At 39.7% G+C, this 15,403-nt stretch overlaps 1 protein-coding gene across 1 annotated transcript; it reads left to right on the top strand.

Annotated features, from left to right (window-relative positions):
• Positions 1–362: 362 nt before the first annotated feature.
• FRG1 (FSHD region gene 1) lies at positions 363–8,610 on the top strand. Its single transcript, XM_060246422.1, has 9 exons — positions 363–501; positions 2,000–2,067; positions 3,055–3,177; positions 4,822–4,876; positions 5,674–5,788; positions 6,447–6,551; positions 7,224–7,315; positions 7,657–7,767; positions 8,476–8,610. The coding sequence occupies exons 1-9, from the start codon at positions 428–430 to the stop codon at positions 8,510–8,512; spliced, it is 780 nt and encodes a 259-aa protein (XP_060102405.1). The 5' UTR covers positions 363–427; the 3' UTR covers positions 8,513–8,610.
• Positions 8,611–15,403: the final 6,793 nt, after the last annotated feature.

The following is a 15,403-nucleotide window of genomic DNA, read 5'->3' as shown; positions in this document are numbered from 1 at the left end:
ATGAAAGCTTATATCTTGAATAAAACTTCATTGGTCTTAAAGGCTCCACTGGACTCTGACTGTGTTTCCCTGTTACCACAGTACTTCCTAACCCCACATGTCAGCAAAACTGCAAAATCCGTTCTCACTTAGCATCGTATCAAACCGGGAGCTCTAACTGCCAAATTCCAGTATTAATGTATCCCGTGTAAACGCCACACACACACCGGGAGCCACTTTTAGATACATGGGAAAAGGAACGCGTAGAAGCCGACTACCAGGCTTCTGTTTCCTCTACCCACATAAGCAACTTAGCAGCAAAAGCTTCAATTTCAGCACTGCGCATGCCCCGTCAAGTGGCAAGCGACGCAAGATAGTTTGTCCTTTAGGAGCTACCGTAGGGCAGTCGCAGGACTAATACGTATGTATCGTCGCACAGCTCCGTCGTATGTATACAGACATGGCGGAATATTCTTGCGTTAAGTCGACTAAATTGGTTTTGAAGGGGACGAAGTTGAAGAAGTGAGCATTGTGTTGTCATTTGCATTTTTTCGTTGTTAGGGAAAACTAGCCTTTTGCCGTTTCCGCTGGGGCTGCGAGCATGTTTTCAGAGCTGGATCTACAGATGTCTTCCTGAGAGTCTCTGAGCTTACAAAAAGTGTCTTTTCCTTATTGCTGGGCCACATGTGGCTGGAGGGGGGGCGCAACGTGGATAATTAGGGAGTCGTTTGTGATAAGCTAATTCTCTCTCTTAAGAGCATGAGAACTGGAGCCTGCCAAAATTTCCTGGCGTCCCACATTGTGTTTTCCACAGTGGCCAGACAGACTCATCTGTGAGTTCACGGCAGCGCGTGAAGATGGTGAGCTTCCCCGTTATGTGTGCCCCATAGGTAGCTGAGCATTGCTTTGCGTGTGGAAGGAAGGACCCAGGTTCAATTTCCTGTTAAAACTCGAGCAAAAAGAATTAGATAATAGTTGATGTGAAGGAGCTCTTTGCCTGACACCGGGAGATCCGCTGCATGTCAGAGTATACAGTAGACCAGTGACCTGACTCAGTGTAAGCCTGCTTAATGTGTCAGTATATTGTTTCTTTACAATCATAATTATGGTAGGTATTTCTAACAGCTAGGTCTTGGTGGTTTCTTTGTATTCTTCTGATTTCTATTTAGGTAACATTTCAAGCAAACTATTTTATGTACTCAGGTATCCCTTGCCTTTCCCCGCCCTCCAGACTAATGGATTGGATTCCTGAAAAGAAGCAATCTCATTAGGGAAGGAATAGGGGAGGGGGTGAAGCTCAGAAGTCAGCTATCTGCTTGGAATGCAAAAGATCTCAGGTTCAATCCCCATCATCTCCAGTTGAAAGGATCAGATAATAGATAAAATCTCTACCTGGAATCCTGGAGAACTGCTGCCAGTAGACTATACTGACTTGATGGTCTGATTCGGTATAAGGCAGCTTCATGTGTGTTCACTGCCTGAATTAAAGTAGCTCTTCAGGCTCACTTCGATCCTTTGGGGTTGTGGGATCTTTACCTAGTGTATCTTTACCTGTGTAGACTTTCATGGGTCTGGTAGTCTATCCTTTTGTCTTTTGTATTTAAGCAACCTTCATGCTTACTACTTGTTCTCTGTGTCTTCTCTCTGTATATAAAATGCTGCATCATTTGGGGATTTGTATGTATGTGATTCCTGCTCCAAAATGGAGTGGAGATGAGAATTTCCATTTAATGGCTTACACTGTCTCTTTCATGTACAAACTCGGGAGAAGTCTGAGAAAATCACTGCCAAAATATATTATGTTAACATAAAAAACTTAAATCTCATAGATAAAAAGTTTGAGAATGCATGCTCTGGGTTAAGAAACACAAATGAATGTGTCTTAGTCGCAGGAATTTGCCTTGGCCATGCCTTTCATCTTTAAGGATCTCCAAAGTTCCTTAAGAATGGTTATAGTCATGTGTAGTTAAGGAAAAGCCCAGGTATTGAATGCAAACATTTTTTGTGACTTGTTTTGTAGTAAGAAGAAAAACAAAGACAAAAAAAGAAAAGGAGGAGAAAATGCAGAAGATCAGCTTGATATTGTTGGTAAGTTGACTTTTCCATGGAAGTGAGGCTGCTTGGAGTGGGAAGTGGAGACCTTTTTCATTTTTCTAGTGGGACAAAATTATAATTTTGACAGGGACATGCAGGTTCCTGTTATGTTAGCATGATATCTTGTCACCTTGCCTTGGTGTAGCTATTAGTATAGTCCTTCTTACGCACATCTGTACTCATCTAGTAAGTTGTAGAATTTGGATGTTAGATAAAGAAGATAAAAGTTATGATCTTTTTGAAAATCAGCAACAACTGAGCATCAGCAACAGCACAGATATGCTTATCCAAGGCTCTCTGCTAGGTATTTCATATCCCCACTTCCTGATCTGTTTAACTAGAAAGTCTGGGGTTTTAGTCTGGAACCTTCTGCAACTCAAGCAGATACTATACCACTGAACCACAGCCCCTCCTGGATGCCCCTACTTCCCCTTCTGCTGTTTAGCTCCTCCTTGTCTCAGTTCCTTTATCTGCTTTTCCTCAAGCTTCCTTCACCTTCCGTTCTGGTTTCTCAGTCTGTTGCTTCCCTTGAAGCACTGTGACCTTTTAGCTTCTTAACCACCCACGATCTTGTTTGAATTCTCGGCCAGCCCCATGAAGTTACCAGCTGCATACGATTTTAATCCAGTTGCAGTTTCCTGTCCCTTAGAGAAACTGCGTGTACATATTCCCCAGAACATTGACACATTTATGTTCAAAGTATGAATGCTCATGTTACTTTCAAATAAGTTAACACTACCTTAGCTTTTTGTTATAGTAGGGATTATCATGCCATAAGTAAAATTATATAATGATGTTTTCTACAATTTGTGTTTATTTTGTTTAAACTGCTATTTTGCATTGTGGCTTTCTTTTTTCTTTTACAAAAATGTTATAAGATGTTGTTAGTATCCCCAAAACTTTGTCAATGAGCAGCTGGATTACTTTGAAACAGGCAGCAGCTGAGTTCCTGTTTTATTTTTTTGTGTGTTCTTCTATTAGAAGGCTGGTGGACAGTAAAAAATTTTGGTGAAATCACAGGAACTGTGGCAATTGAGATGGGACAAGGAACTTATATCAGCGCTCTTGACAATGGCCTTTTTACACTTGGAGCACCTCATAAGGGTTGGTATGAGCAGACCTAGAGATAAGGTTTTCCTTCATAAGATATGGCAAAAGTAAACTTCATTTTTAGAGGATTCTGTATTGGACCAGTGTAATATAATCCAACCTTGCAGATGTCAGAAAGCTATAAGACCACCTGTGTGTTAGCCCACCCTCATGCATCTATCAGTGCAGTCTTATACAGAGCTATATCTGTCTAAGCCTACTAACTTCAATGGCCTTTGATGGGTGTTTATTTTTTTTAAAGTGTTAAAACAAAGTATAATTGCATGCATACACAAGCACATATTCTGATTAGGTTTGCACTATTAGTCATCTTTAGCAGTGCAGTATTAGCCATGTGTAGCACATTAGTAGCATGAAAAAAGTAAGGGAGTAGTCCTATTCAGAAATTAGTCCCATTTTACTGAATGGGCATACTTCTTAGTAAGGGTTTTTACTCTTTTGTGCGATATATATGTTGTCAGTATATTTGATGATCAAGTTATATAAATTTTATTTATTTCTTTGGATTTATATGCCGCCCACTCCACAAGCGGACTCTGGGAAGCTAACAGTCATAATAAAACATTAAAATTACAGTCATAAAGATAAAATATATATGGTGCTATAAAAAAATTAGTTACTGCAGGCGATTTATAAATATCTCAGCTCTCAGTTCTTCTGTTAGTCTGTTTGTGATATTACAGATGGTATTGCTCAGTGACAGAAGTGGCAGTATGAACCCCCCCCCCCACTGGTAGTTGTAGACCTGTCGAAAATGTCAACTTTATGGTAATGTATTTGTAAGATATTTGTGAATCTGTACTGATTTATTTATTTAATTTTATCCTCACAACAGCCCTATGAGGTAGGTTAGGTTAGATGTGTGTGACTGGCCCCAGGTCACCCAGCAAGCTTCCATAACACAGAGTGGGGATTCCAGCCTGGGTCTCCCAGATTCTAGTCCAAATCCACACTGGCTTTTTAAATCTTATATTGCGGTAGCTGGGTATGAAATCTGTGTTAGTCAGTACCGTATACGGGACATTATTTATATTGTTGATATATTTGTTTTAGAAAAATTGCCCTCCCTTCCACCAAGCCTGTTCTTTGGGGTTGCTGGCAAAATCAATAAAATCCACAAAACAATACAACAAAAATCAGTTAGTAAAATAAGTCAATCTAAACACAAGGAATCAAGTATGCAATTACAGCACACTATGTTGACATTAATAACCCCTTTTTTCAATCAACAATAGAAATAATACAAAACAAATACGTATAACTCTCAAGAACTCAGGAGACTGGATCAAATTTCTCCTGGTGCTTAGATAAGAAAGATGGCACCAAGTGAAAATATAGGGGGATGAGAATTCTACAGATGAGGTGAACCAGTGACACCTCAAGGACTGGCAATGTTTATTCTAGTATGAGCTTCTGTGGAGTAAGATCTGTCTCATGAAAGCTCATACTGGAATAAATGTTGTTAGCCTTTATGGTGCCAGTGGACTTCTACTTTGCTCTGAAATGCTAGACTAACACAGCTACCCTGCTGGAATGTGCACTAGGGGAAATAATGGGTACATTCTTTGAGTGTATCAGTCATCATTAGTGGAATTTTCCAGTATTAATTGTGTCTCTTTCTCTTTTTATTACATTCAGATGAAGGTCCTAGTCCTCCCGAACAATTTACAGCTGTCAAGCTGTCAGACACAAGGTAATTACTCTCTTGAACTTTAAACCAGATATTCCCCTGAGACATTCTTGAGTTTCTCTATATAAGAATGATCAAAACTAATTTCTTCTCTTCAGGTCTGCTTTCTAATCATAGATGAGAAATAATGTTCTGTCTCTTTGATGTACTGGAATAAGATACATGCCTATATCATAGGGGATACCCAACCAAAGTTTATATCACACAGAGCAGTGTGCACGTAGATAATGTCTTTGACAATAAAAATGTTAATGTTCTGTGTCAAGTAACCCAAGATGCTGTTAATAAACTTTGCAAAAGTCTTTGTAAGTATAAAGACTAGAACTTTGCCTGACAAAGGCAGAGGGGAGATAGAAAACTGTAATTTCTTCCCAATACTATCTTAACCTACACTAATGTTTTAAATTTTATACCTTCAAGGTACCTTTTCCACTTCAATCTGATTGCTGAGGAACCTCTATATGGCTGCCATGGAAGCCCAGTGTATTTCAGAAGATTCTGGGATACACTGTACTTTGTCAGTTCATGTGGAACATTGCCCAAACCTATTGGGCTTCACTGTTTTCTAGTGTAAAATGAATTATGCCAGTGCACAAAAATGTAATCACTGTTTCCCTGCAGCTGCCTGTTTGCAGGAGAAGATCAATAATGGTAGCCAAGTTGGTTTAAGGAAGTCTGTCTACCATCATCTCACTGCGGAACCTCTGATGAACTTTCAAGGAGCTCCAGTGTTCCCCATAACACAGAATATTAATAATGAAGCAATAGTTGTTAATGCTGTTTTTTTTTCTTTTTTAAAGAATTGCACTGAAATCAGGCTATGGCAAATACTTTGGTATCAATTCGGATGGACTAGTTATTGGACGTTCTGATGCAATTGGTTCAAGGGAGCAATGGGAACCAGTCTTTCAGGAGGCAAGTGCCTTAAAATAGCAGTTAATCCTAGGAGATAACACATGGGTTTCAGGTTATATTTGTTTATTTCTGAAGGAAAAACTTATATAGAGCTATTGTTTGTATTCTGGGATTTCTCTGTATAGAACAAGAAAGAAAGTGGTATTGGGGGAAATGATTCCTTTTTATTGTTTATCACAGTTGGACAAAACTTAGTTGAGAGCTTCATTCATTCATTCATCCATTCCCTCTGAGCAAATTATTTGACTTACACATAGATATTGTGAGTACATTGAAAACATTACTGCTAATTATCATTTACAGTTAAAATTAACTAGTATACTGTAAAAACCAGTGTGACACTCGTCTGACATGCACTGTAAGGCTTTCAGAAGTTACAGTTATACACAAACATAATTTTATATCCTCAGAGGCAAATTTCTTGTATGTTTTATGCACATTAATTTGTAAATGCTAGAAGTGAATTCTAAATATCATTTGAAAATACAATAATCCACTGCTAATTCTGGGGTTTAAAAACAGTATGCATTACTGAATTGTTTAAATTGAAATTATTAGGTTTGAAATTTTGTTTCTGTTTTGTTTCAGGACAGTTAACCATATTTTGCAGGAAATTACTAATTTGGTTTGGTGTTTGTTTTGTGTGTGTGTTTTGCAGGGGAAAATTGCTCTGTTAGCAGCTAACAGCTGCTTTATCAGATGTAATGAAGAAGGTGATATAGAAGCCAAAAGTAAAACTGCAGGGGATGAGGAAATTATTAAGGTAAATCTGAATGATCTGTGTATGTAGCAGTTTACATATCTGTGTGCGCTTTTCAGAACAAAATGAAAAAAGTATAGCACACCTCCATATGAAATGCCTTCCACATATTTAGGAAGCAAAATATTTCCTTTATACTACAATCCATAGTCTTATCAAATGGACTCCAGCTTCCATTTTAACTGGTATGCATTTCAGACCTGGATCCTTTAAGGGGAGCAGTGGAGAATCTCTCTGACTTTTTAAAATCACTTATTTCCACTAATTGGAGGGAAAGCTGCATGACTTTAGTCTGCGGGTGGGAACTTGCATGATTGGATGGTTCTCCATGCACACAATCCTGATATGTAGATAATTGGATCTCAAGGAAAAGGGTTCTAGCTGAATCACATTCATACATTGTATTCTACATTTGTTCCCTTTCCTTCATGAGTGTTCCTAGTATTTCACTAGTCATAGTAATAGGCAGTTTGCTAGAGAGAGACTTTTTCTGGTTGTATTATAACAAGAAATTACAGCAGCTTTGTTTACTGAGTGTTTGTTTGTATCATTATGTTCCTTAAAACAGCAAAGCAAAACTTGTAAAGCTTCCTCACAGAGTCAAGAATTTTTGTATTTGACTTTTTGGCATCAATTTTTAGCAAGCCACATTTCTCCCCTTCCTATTGTACTTAGATCAGAACATGTGCGGAAAGAGAAGCCAAACAAAAAGATGACATTCCTGAAGAAGACAAAGGAAACGTTAAGCAGTGTGAAATCAACTATGTGTACGTAAGAATAGAATTTCTTGTCCATCAGTAAAAACAAAGCAAGAAAACTTTTGCAACCTGTCTTGGAGCATAGAATAAAAATCTTAGTTTTCAATTCTAGTAGCCATTTGTTAAATAAATGTATATACTTATAGCGCACATTGATCGTTCAGTAGGCTTGTTATGCTTTTACTGGACATGAGTGAAACTTATCAGGTATAAGGCTGTTATACTGTACAAGTCATCTGTATCAGTAATACTGTTTATAAATGAGACTGTAGATCCTTGAGGTAAGCTAATAAAGTTCATTATGTTTCATTCAGACTGTAGATGTTTATGGATTGTGGTTTCCTTTCCAGGAAGAAATTTCAGAGTTTTCAAGACCGCAAACTCAAAGTAAGCCAGGAAGACAGTAAAGCTCTCAAAAAAGCTAGGAAAGAAGGCACTTTTCATGAAGCCCTATTAGACAGGTATATCTTCCATCCAGATACCATTTCTGTGGTCAATGAAACATTCTCTAACTCTGAGGCATAGTCTAAGCAAGTAGCTAGCTGATGGAAATTTAAAAACTTTGGGGAACAATGTGGGATTATATAACAGTATTTTCGTTTGTACCAAATAAAAAAAATCCTCCCTGCATGAGAGAAATATGTGCTGGAAGGAGGGACATAAACCTAGCCTTCTCCTTTGCTTTACCATATGTGGTGGCTTTTCTTATGAGCATACATTCGAGCATGTTGCCACTGCCTCCTGGAGTTCAAATGAGTCCATCCACAAGCTATTCGCTAAAGTTGGTTAAACTGGCTTGTGTTAAAGGTGACAAAGAGTGATAGGGAAGATCTGTTTGTCATGTTTGAAATATGGAGTTGCTTCTATAAGCATACCAAAGGTCTACATTGATAAATGTTCTGTGACAGTTTACAAAGCTGCTTTAAAGGCTAGAGAGAAAACTCCGGTTTTAGCCATGCAGCCTGCAACAGAGTGACTCTCTTTAATGTCTGGTGATTGCAGTGTAGTTTACCTAAATTCAGAATAATGGAATACAACCTCTTGCATTTAAAGGCTCTGTGCAAAATGTATCAAAAGTGTATCAAAATGCTAAATCTTCTGGCTTAAATGCTTACAAGGAGCTCTCTCACAAATCATTTAAATCCTTTTTTTCCCCTTTTCTGTTACAGGAGATCAAAATTGAAAGCTGATCGATACTGCAAATAGCCCAAAGAGTACAGCTTCTTTTTGCTTATTTTATTAGTGTCTCTCATGCATGTGTGTGAATATTCTGAATAAAACATTTTAGTGGAGGATAATTAAAATGTTTATCATTTGTATTTGTTTCTTCTTTCTGAACTCCTTGTTTCTATAAAAAAAAAAGTAAAAATGCTCTTTGTAAATATCCATATGTTTCAAGACATATCACTTTGGATCAAGTTTTTTGTTTCAGCCCTCTGTCCATTTTTTTCTTGTCTGCCCTCACTGTCTAAAGATCACTGCTTGTCCACTTCCCTACCTACTGTTCCCTCTTTAACAGTGTTTCATCACTATCTGAAAATGTCCATTCTTACCCAATCTTTGGGATCTACTTCTCTTTTCTTTCTTCCTATGGGAAAGACTAGGTTAACACTGTTAATTTGCAGGCAGGGAGTTTTCTGTTGGCTTAATAGTTGGACACTTAATACTGAAGCAGTTTATTTACACTAATAAAAGCAGTCATATTGGATCCTGTAGAAACTTCTGCAGAGTAAAAGACGGTAATTTCAGAGTCCTTGAAGTGGAAACAGGATTGCTAAAACCAGCAGAAACTAGTCTTTAACTACCGGTTTCACTTGGTCAACAAAGACAGCTCATTTCTTTAAAAAAATCATCATAAAGGATTTATGCTGTAAGAAAACATGGTTATAATTTTGCAAAATGCTTATATAGTTTTGTATTATGTTTGCCCTTGCAGCAACCCTTTAAGTTAAGTTCCTTTTCATCCCTGTTCACCAACACAAAACTAAGGCTGAGAAGCTGTAACAGAGCTGAGTCGGCTGCCAAGGTCCTAGTTCACCTGTCAGTCTAGTAGCCCACACTAGCTTTCTAGAAAGTAGTATACTTTTAATACTCATGTTTCTGGTTTATTTTGTGTAACCCTGCAAGCTTAGCATTGCATGTTGTCTTTACTGCTGTTACTAATTTCCATTAATTGAGGGAAACTATTAACATAGTGTTGCTAGATAGAGGGATTGTGAGAATTTCCTGAGAACTAATTGTTCTCTTTAAAACAACTATGAGGTAACATCCTAGTTTGTTGGAGTTTTGTGCTGTCATTGTCTCTACAGTGGCTCTAAAATGCTTTCCCTGAGTTGAGACTACATTCTAGTCACAGTGCACCCTGCTTCCTGCCTCTCTCGCACTTGCAGTGCCTGACTGTTGCTTACCTCCGATTGAGAAATCCTTCTGCTATCGACCCAGTGGAAGAACTGCATTGGCCATCTCTTTTTTTCTCCCTTTTATATGTCTGGAGTGACACTGCAAGGGAAAATGTGATAAAAAATAGTATGATCACTCATAAATGCTAAGTTTTATGAGTAACCTGGGGAATATTGCATTACATTAATGCCTACGTTGGAGCAAGTTATTTAAAATAAATGCAGACTACTGCTTTGTACCAATAGATGGCTCCCATTCTCTCCAATGTCTGAACAAGTCCCTGAGTCTGAGGCAGTTTCTGCATGTACCTGACTCTTGGGTATGTTACAGCCTTGGCATGGAAACCCAGCCCGCAAGATTGAGACAACTTTCCAGACTGAGGAATTAACTATATTGCAAAATGTCCTGGTAGTGTCACCTAAAGCAAAAGTATACATTGTAAGAAATGCATGATTGTTGCCCAATCTCATCAGATCTAAGAAGCTAAGCAGGGCCAACCCTGGCAAGAATTTGGATGGGAAACCTCCTTGAAATACCAGAGTAGGGAAGTGGAGGCAGCCTATCAAGCCACTTCTCTGAATATCCTCCTTGCCCCAGTAGGAGTCACTAGAGGTTGCCATGACTTCCAGGCACAGGGGCACAAACACACACACAGAAATGGAAAAATGCGGGGGGGGGACCCAAAAAACCTGTGAAATAGGCTAGGCCAAGAGACAGCAACTGGCCCAAGGGTGCTGAAAGGAATAGACAGTGCAATGTCTCTTAGTTAGGACTGCCAAGTCAGTGTAGGAAAACACCTGGAGATCTTGGGAGTTTGGGGATAGGTGGGCCTCAGCATGGGACAATGCCATGGAGTCTCCACCCTTCAAAGCAGCCATTTGCTCCAGGGGAGCTGATCTCTGTCAGCTAGAGATCAGCTGTAAAAGCGGGAAATCTCCAGGCTGACAACCCTACTTAGTGCAAGCTTACACGAACTTCAGAGGGGGAAACATAGTAAGACAGAGAGATCAGGACTCTACACCTTTTTATTTTGAAAAGCAAAATAAAGCTCTGCTGCTGCCCTTTTGACCTTAGACTGCTATTCTCACAGAAACTTCCTTCCTTCTGGCTGACAAGCTCTCTTCTCTCTTCCTTGTCTAACTACCATAAGAGCTCTATCCAATTTAGCATTGGAAGATAGTTTCAAATGGCAACTCTGCCCTTTCCTATCCAGGATCTATATATCTAATAGCCAGCTGTGGGCTCATCTGCAGATCCTTATATCCACTGATTGTGCCCACATAGACAGAAAGGGGATTTTTCCCCCAAACTGGGGGCTCCCCAGGTTTGCATAAAAATCTGAAAACAGTAAAAATGTTTAGGGGGGTGTTAAATCCATCCTCCCCCCCCCCCCCAAGCATTGCCTACACATATGCAGACAACGTAAAAACTTATCTCCTCTTCAACAGCAACAGCTAGGAGCCTCATTGGTCTCAGGGGCAGTAGCATTGGCAGTGACTGGGGAAAGCCACAGAGCGTCCAGCTAGAGAAGCTGGGAACTTTGCTGTGCCTGGGGGCAGCAGCATTGGTGGTCAAGGCCAGATCTAGAGAGGGGGGGTGAGGGCGTGCTCTCCCCAAGCACCAATGGAGGGGGGTGCAAATTGGGTATGGAGTCTATTGTATTATATGGGCCCATAAGATAGAATGGGACCATAAGGGGGCGTCGTTTTTAATTTTGTCCCCCCCCCTTCAAAAAAATGTTGATCCGGTCCTGTTGGTGGTTATGGTGGGAGGGGGACCTGCAATGAACCCCGCTACAGAGGCTGGGAGTCCCACTGGGCCTGGAGGCTGTGGCACTGGTGGCGGGGGGGAAGGGATCCCCTGCAAGTATTGTGGATCCCCACTGGTGTAGTTGTAATAAAGATCTACTATTTTTATTCTGAAACAGCCCATGTCAAGTGATTCCTAAACAGCAAGACAATTCCACTATGCAAAGAGATATTTTCCTAACAAAGGTCACCCAGCAAGCTTCCATAGCACAGTGGGAATTCGAACCTGTGTCTCCCAGATCCTAGTCCAACATTCTAACCACTATACCACACTGGCTCTCCATATCCAGTACAGGAGCACCTTCAGCTTTAAGACTGTGACATGCACTTAGGGCCTCAGTTTCAGCTTCCACACTTCAGTGATGACGCTGTTGTGGTCTTCCTTGCTACACAGTTACATTCGCTCTGAAGTAGATATGCAGTTTGGGTGGACTCTTAGATGTGGCTCTTCAGATGGAATCGTTAGCACAGATTTCCTCTGTTGGGCATTGATATTTAACTAACTTTGGCTGGTGTGCAGCATGTCAGCCTTCTTACAGAGTTAGAATTCTGCTATGATTATGTACCTACTCATCACATACCAAGGTAAATGGTAGCATTGTCCCTGTACAGTTAAATGCCTGATGTTGCCGAGAAAGATCTGTTGTTGTAGCAAGATCCCAATTTATATAATCTGTGCTCATTTGTGAACACTGAAGTCCATCATGAAGATTTACTCTGTTGGATTCAAGCCAAACTATTTAAAATTACTTTTGAAACTTAACCTATAAACCTGGAAATGAGGTCTGTGGCAAAACAAGCCAGCAATATCTGCCTCACGGTGTGCCAAAGGTTATCAGGTTTATGGATGGCTCATCCAGCTCCACATGCCAAAGTTTATTCCCAGCATCACACACAGTGAACAACTCTGCCCTGAACAGATCTGGAAGCACATCCTCAATAACATGTAAAAGGTAGTGTTGTCTTTTGAGTTCTCTATTAAGTAGTTTTGAGTCAGTGCACATCTTCAATTTCCCCAAAGGCTTTCTCACTAGTGGTAGTGACTGTTATCCATGCACTGCTTGTTTCTGCTGGTGTGATAACGCTTTTATCAGGTTTGCCAACAGAGCTAAAACAGGATTCTGCATTTGGGTAGTTGTAAAGATTGTACCCATGAATCTATTTCTAACCAGTTTACTTCAAGGAGTCTGGTACCTTGCAATGTGTCCTCATATTCTGCCTGACTATTGCAACTTCCAGAGATGGGGAGAGGGAGGGGGAAGAGAGAAAATTCAACATTGGTTTCCTGAGTTCAATATCTCTGCTTTGCAGAGATGCTAAAGACAGCGGGGGGGGGGGATCACATCTGCCACATTCTAAAGCAAATTTGGCAAAGCACATAATGGTGAATAAGATGCGGCATCAGCTGTCAGGTGACATCAAAATGGTGTCTTTTTACAGATAAATTCCCTGACTTGGATGGCCCTAGCTAGCCTGATCTCAGGAGATCTTGGAAGCTGAAGCAGGGTCAAACTTGGTTAGTATTTGGATGGGAGACCACCAAGGGAATCCAGGGTCGCTAGGCGGAGGCAGGCAATGGCAAACAACTCTGAATGTCTCTTGCCTTGAAAACCCTATCAAGTCACCATAAGTCAGCTGTGATTTGATGGCACTTTCCACCATCACAGATAAATAATCTGTCAGCATGAAATGTTGAATACTAGACCTAATTGTAAACTTGGAACTCTTCCCAGGCCCTCCACCCTCATTCACCCTCTCCCAATTTCATTCCTCCATCCCCAACTGCCTCTTATCAACATTCCACCCAACTGCCATTCCCGTTCACATCCCAGAACAAAGTTCTAGGTGAAGGAAGTGGAGACCAAAATTATGAACATGCTGCACAAATTGAAAACACATAGAGAATGATAGAATTACTTCAGAGTTTTCTTAGATTAGTAGACATCCTAAATGTCTACACATGCCCAAACACCTCAGGCAGACCCTGAGGGCATATTTTTATTGGAAGTCTCTCAACTACATATGAAATGACAAGATTCTCAGCCAATAATTTTGTTGCCTTTCTGTAGTTTTTATAGTTTAGGTTATGTGACTCAAGTCATGGTTTTATGTTGGAAAACCATTAGCTTTCAATATTTCAGCAAACCTTAAATTAGTAATATTTTAGAAGTTTTATTTTTAAGGTTAAATGCTATGAGACAATTACAATAAGACACTTCAAATGGGGGCACAGAAGTTATAAGGCCACTCATCCATGATGTTTTGAGGTAAGGACAACCTCGTCTCTGTTCAAGCTGGCACAAAAATGAAGACATGGTTGCAGATGTGCATTCCTGATCCTTCAAGTTTATTTATGTACTTAATTTACAAAATGCATTGCCCAGCAAGGTGACTAACAAATTCAAAACTTCCATAATAAAATCACATCTTAAAAGAAACCCACTTGATATAGTTCTCTTTCTAATTAAACTCTACATTTCCAAAACCAAACCCTTCAAAAGTATTCATGTCTACTTTTATCAAGCACATCAATACACATCTGAGTGAAATTATTGCTGTGCCAAACTTTTAAAACTGAGCCATAGAAACATGAAATTAAAGTGTATTATAACTTGCAGAAGCCATTACATTTTACAAAAACTTTTTTGCAGATTTGTGGAACACATCCTACCCTCTTTCCCTTCTCCCAGTGGACTCATTTTGGCTTAGACTCCAGAGCATATACATCCTTCAGTCATGTACAAGAAGAGGCTAGTTCAAGTCTTGGTGGAATGATCAAGAAGAGTCTCTCTCTTCTATTGGAGAAAAGACTCCTTAGGCTGGAGAGATGCTTCAGAACTGGCTAAGCAAAAGGATAGAATACAAACCTCTGATTCAAAGAAGTGAGATTTTTTTCTAGTTATACCTTTCTGCCTGAAAAGGGCAGGAGCCCTACAAGCATTTGGGAAGATAGGACAGCATCTGATCTGATCTGACCCAACTGCCATATACCCTTAGTGAGTGGGCAAATAAAGAAGAGTTCAAGCAAGAGGTCATGACGACCAACTCAAGCTCAGAAGCATATGAGGGAAGTAGCCTTGAACAAAGATGCTCCATTTACAGATCAGCTGAGAGAACAAGTGGTATGGAAGAAAGAGTTACTATGCAGGCTTTGGTCACCTGCAGATAGAGCAGGGACAAGAATACCTTTTAATTAGCTTATTGCACCAAAGAAAATTCAGCTACCATTGTGGAGGTTAGCACATGATGCAAATTGTAGAAAATGTTTTAGAATGGCAAAAACACAGTGTGGAAATGGTTCACAAAATGGACAATGGGAAAAATCATACTACTCCACAGGGTGGAGTGGAAGCAGCTAATTCATGGGTTCCACCTAGGATCAAGAAACTATTTAAACCTTCTCTGGGAGTGGCATGATATTACCACAGATTCATACCACAATTTGGGAAAATAGTATATAAGCTTGTGAGGAAAATGAAGCCAGACAAGTGACGTGGATTGCAGGATGTCTTTCACAAACTGAAAGATGCTTCCATGTGTATACCAGTGTTAAAAGCTCCTAAGTATGATAAGCACTTTTATGTATCCACAGATGCGTCACAACTGTAATCAAGAGCTGTTTTATTACAAAAGAACGTAGGATTAAAGCATTCTATAGCTGACCTTATTCAAAACTCATCGATAGGGAGAAAATTACTCATTGGTGTCAAAGAAATGCCTTGCTGTAGTTTGGCCCTTATTTGAGGTCTTATATTTGTAGATTAGAGTTCACTGGTTTGACCTATTAATATGCTCTAGAGTGGCTGCAGACCTGAAGAATATAAACACAAAGCTGAAGAGCTAAGGTTGAAAATTCCAAAAATGTAACATAAAAATTGAACATATTGTG

The sequence above is a fragment of the Heteronotia binoei genome, chromosome 9 (genome assembly GCF_032191835.1).
Source record: "Heteronotia binoei isolate CCM8104 ecotype False Entrance Well chromosome 9, APGP_CSIRO_Hbin_v1, whole genome shotgun sequence".
Taxonomy (NCBI): Eukaryota; Metazoa; Chordata; class Lepidosauria; order Squamata; family Gekkonidae; genus Heteronotia; species Heteronotia binoei.
Note: the sequence above shows the minus strand (reverse complement) of the source record. Positions and strands in the feature narration are given on the sequence as shown.

Coding starts and splice junctions, on each gene's coding strand:
- FRG1 (XM_060246422.1), top strand. CDS start 428: ATGTATACAGACATGGCGGAATATTCTTGCGTTAAGTCGACTAAATTG. Junction 4,877..5,673: donor GTCAAGCTGTCAGACACAAG/GTAATTACTCTC, acceptor TCTTTTTTAAAG/AATTGCACTGAAATCAGGCT. Junction 7,768..8,475: donor CATGAAGCCCTATTAGACAG/GTATATCTTCCA, acceptor TTTCTGTTACAG/GAGATCAAAATTGAAAGCTG.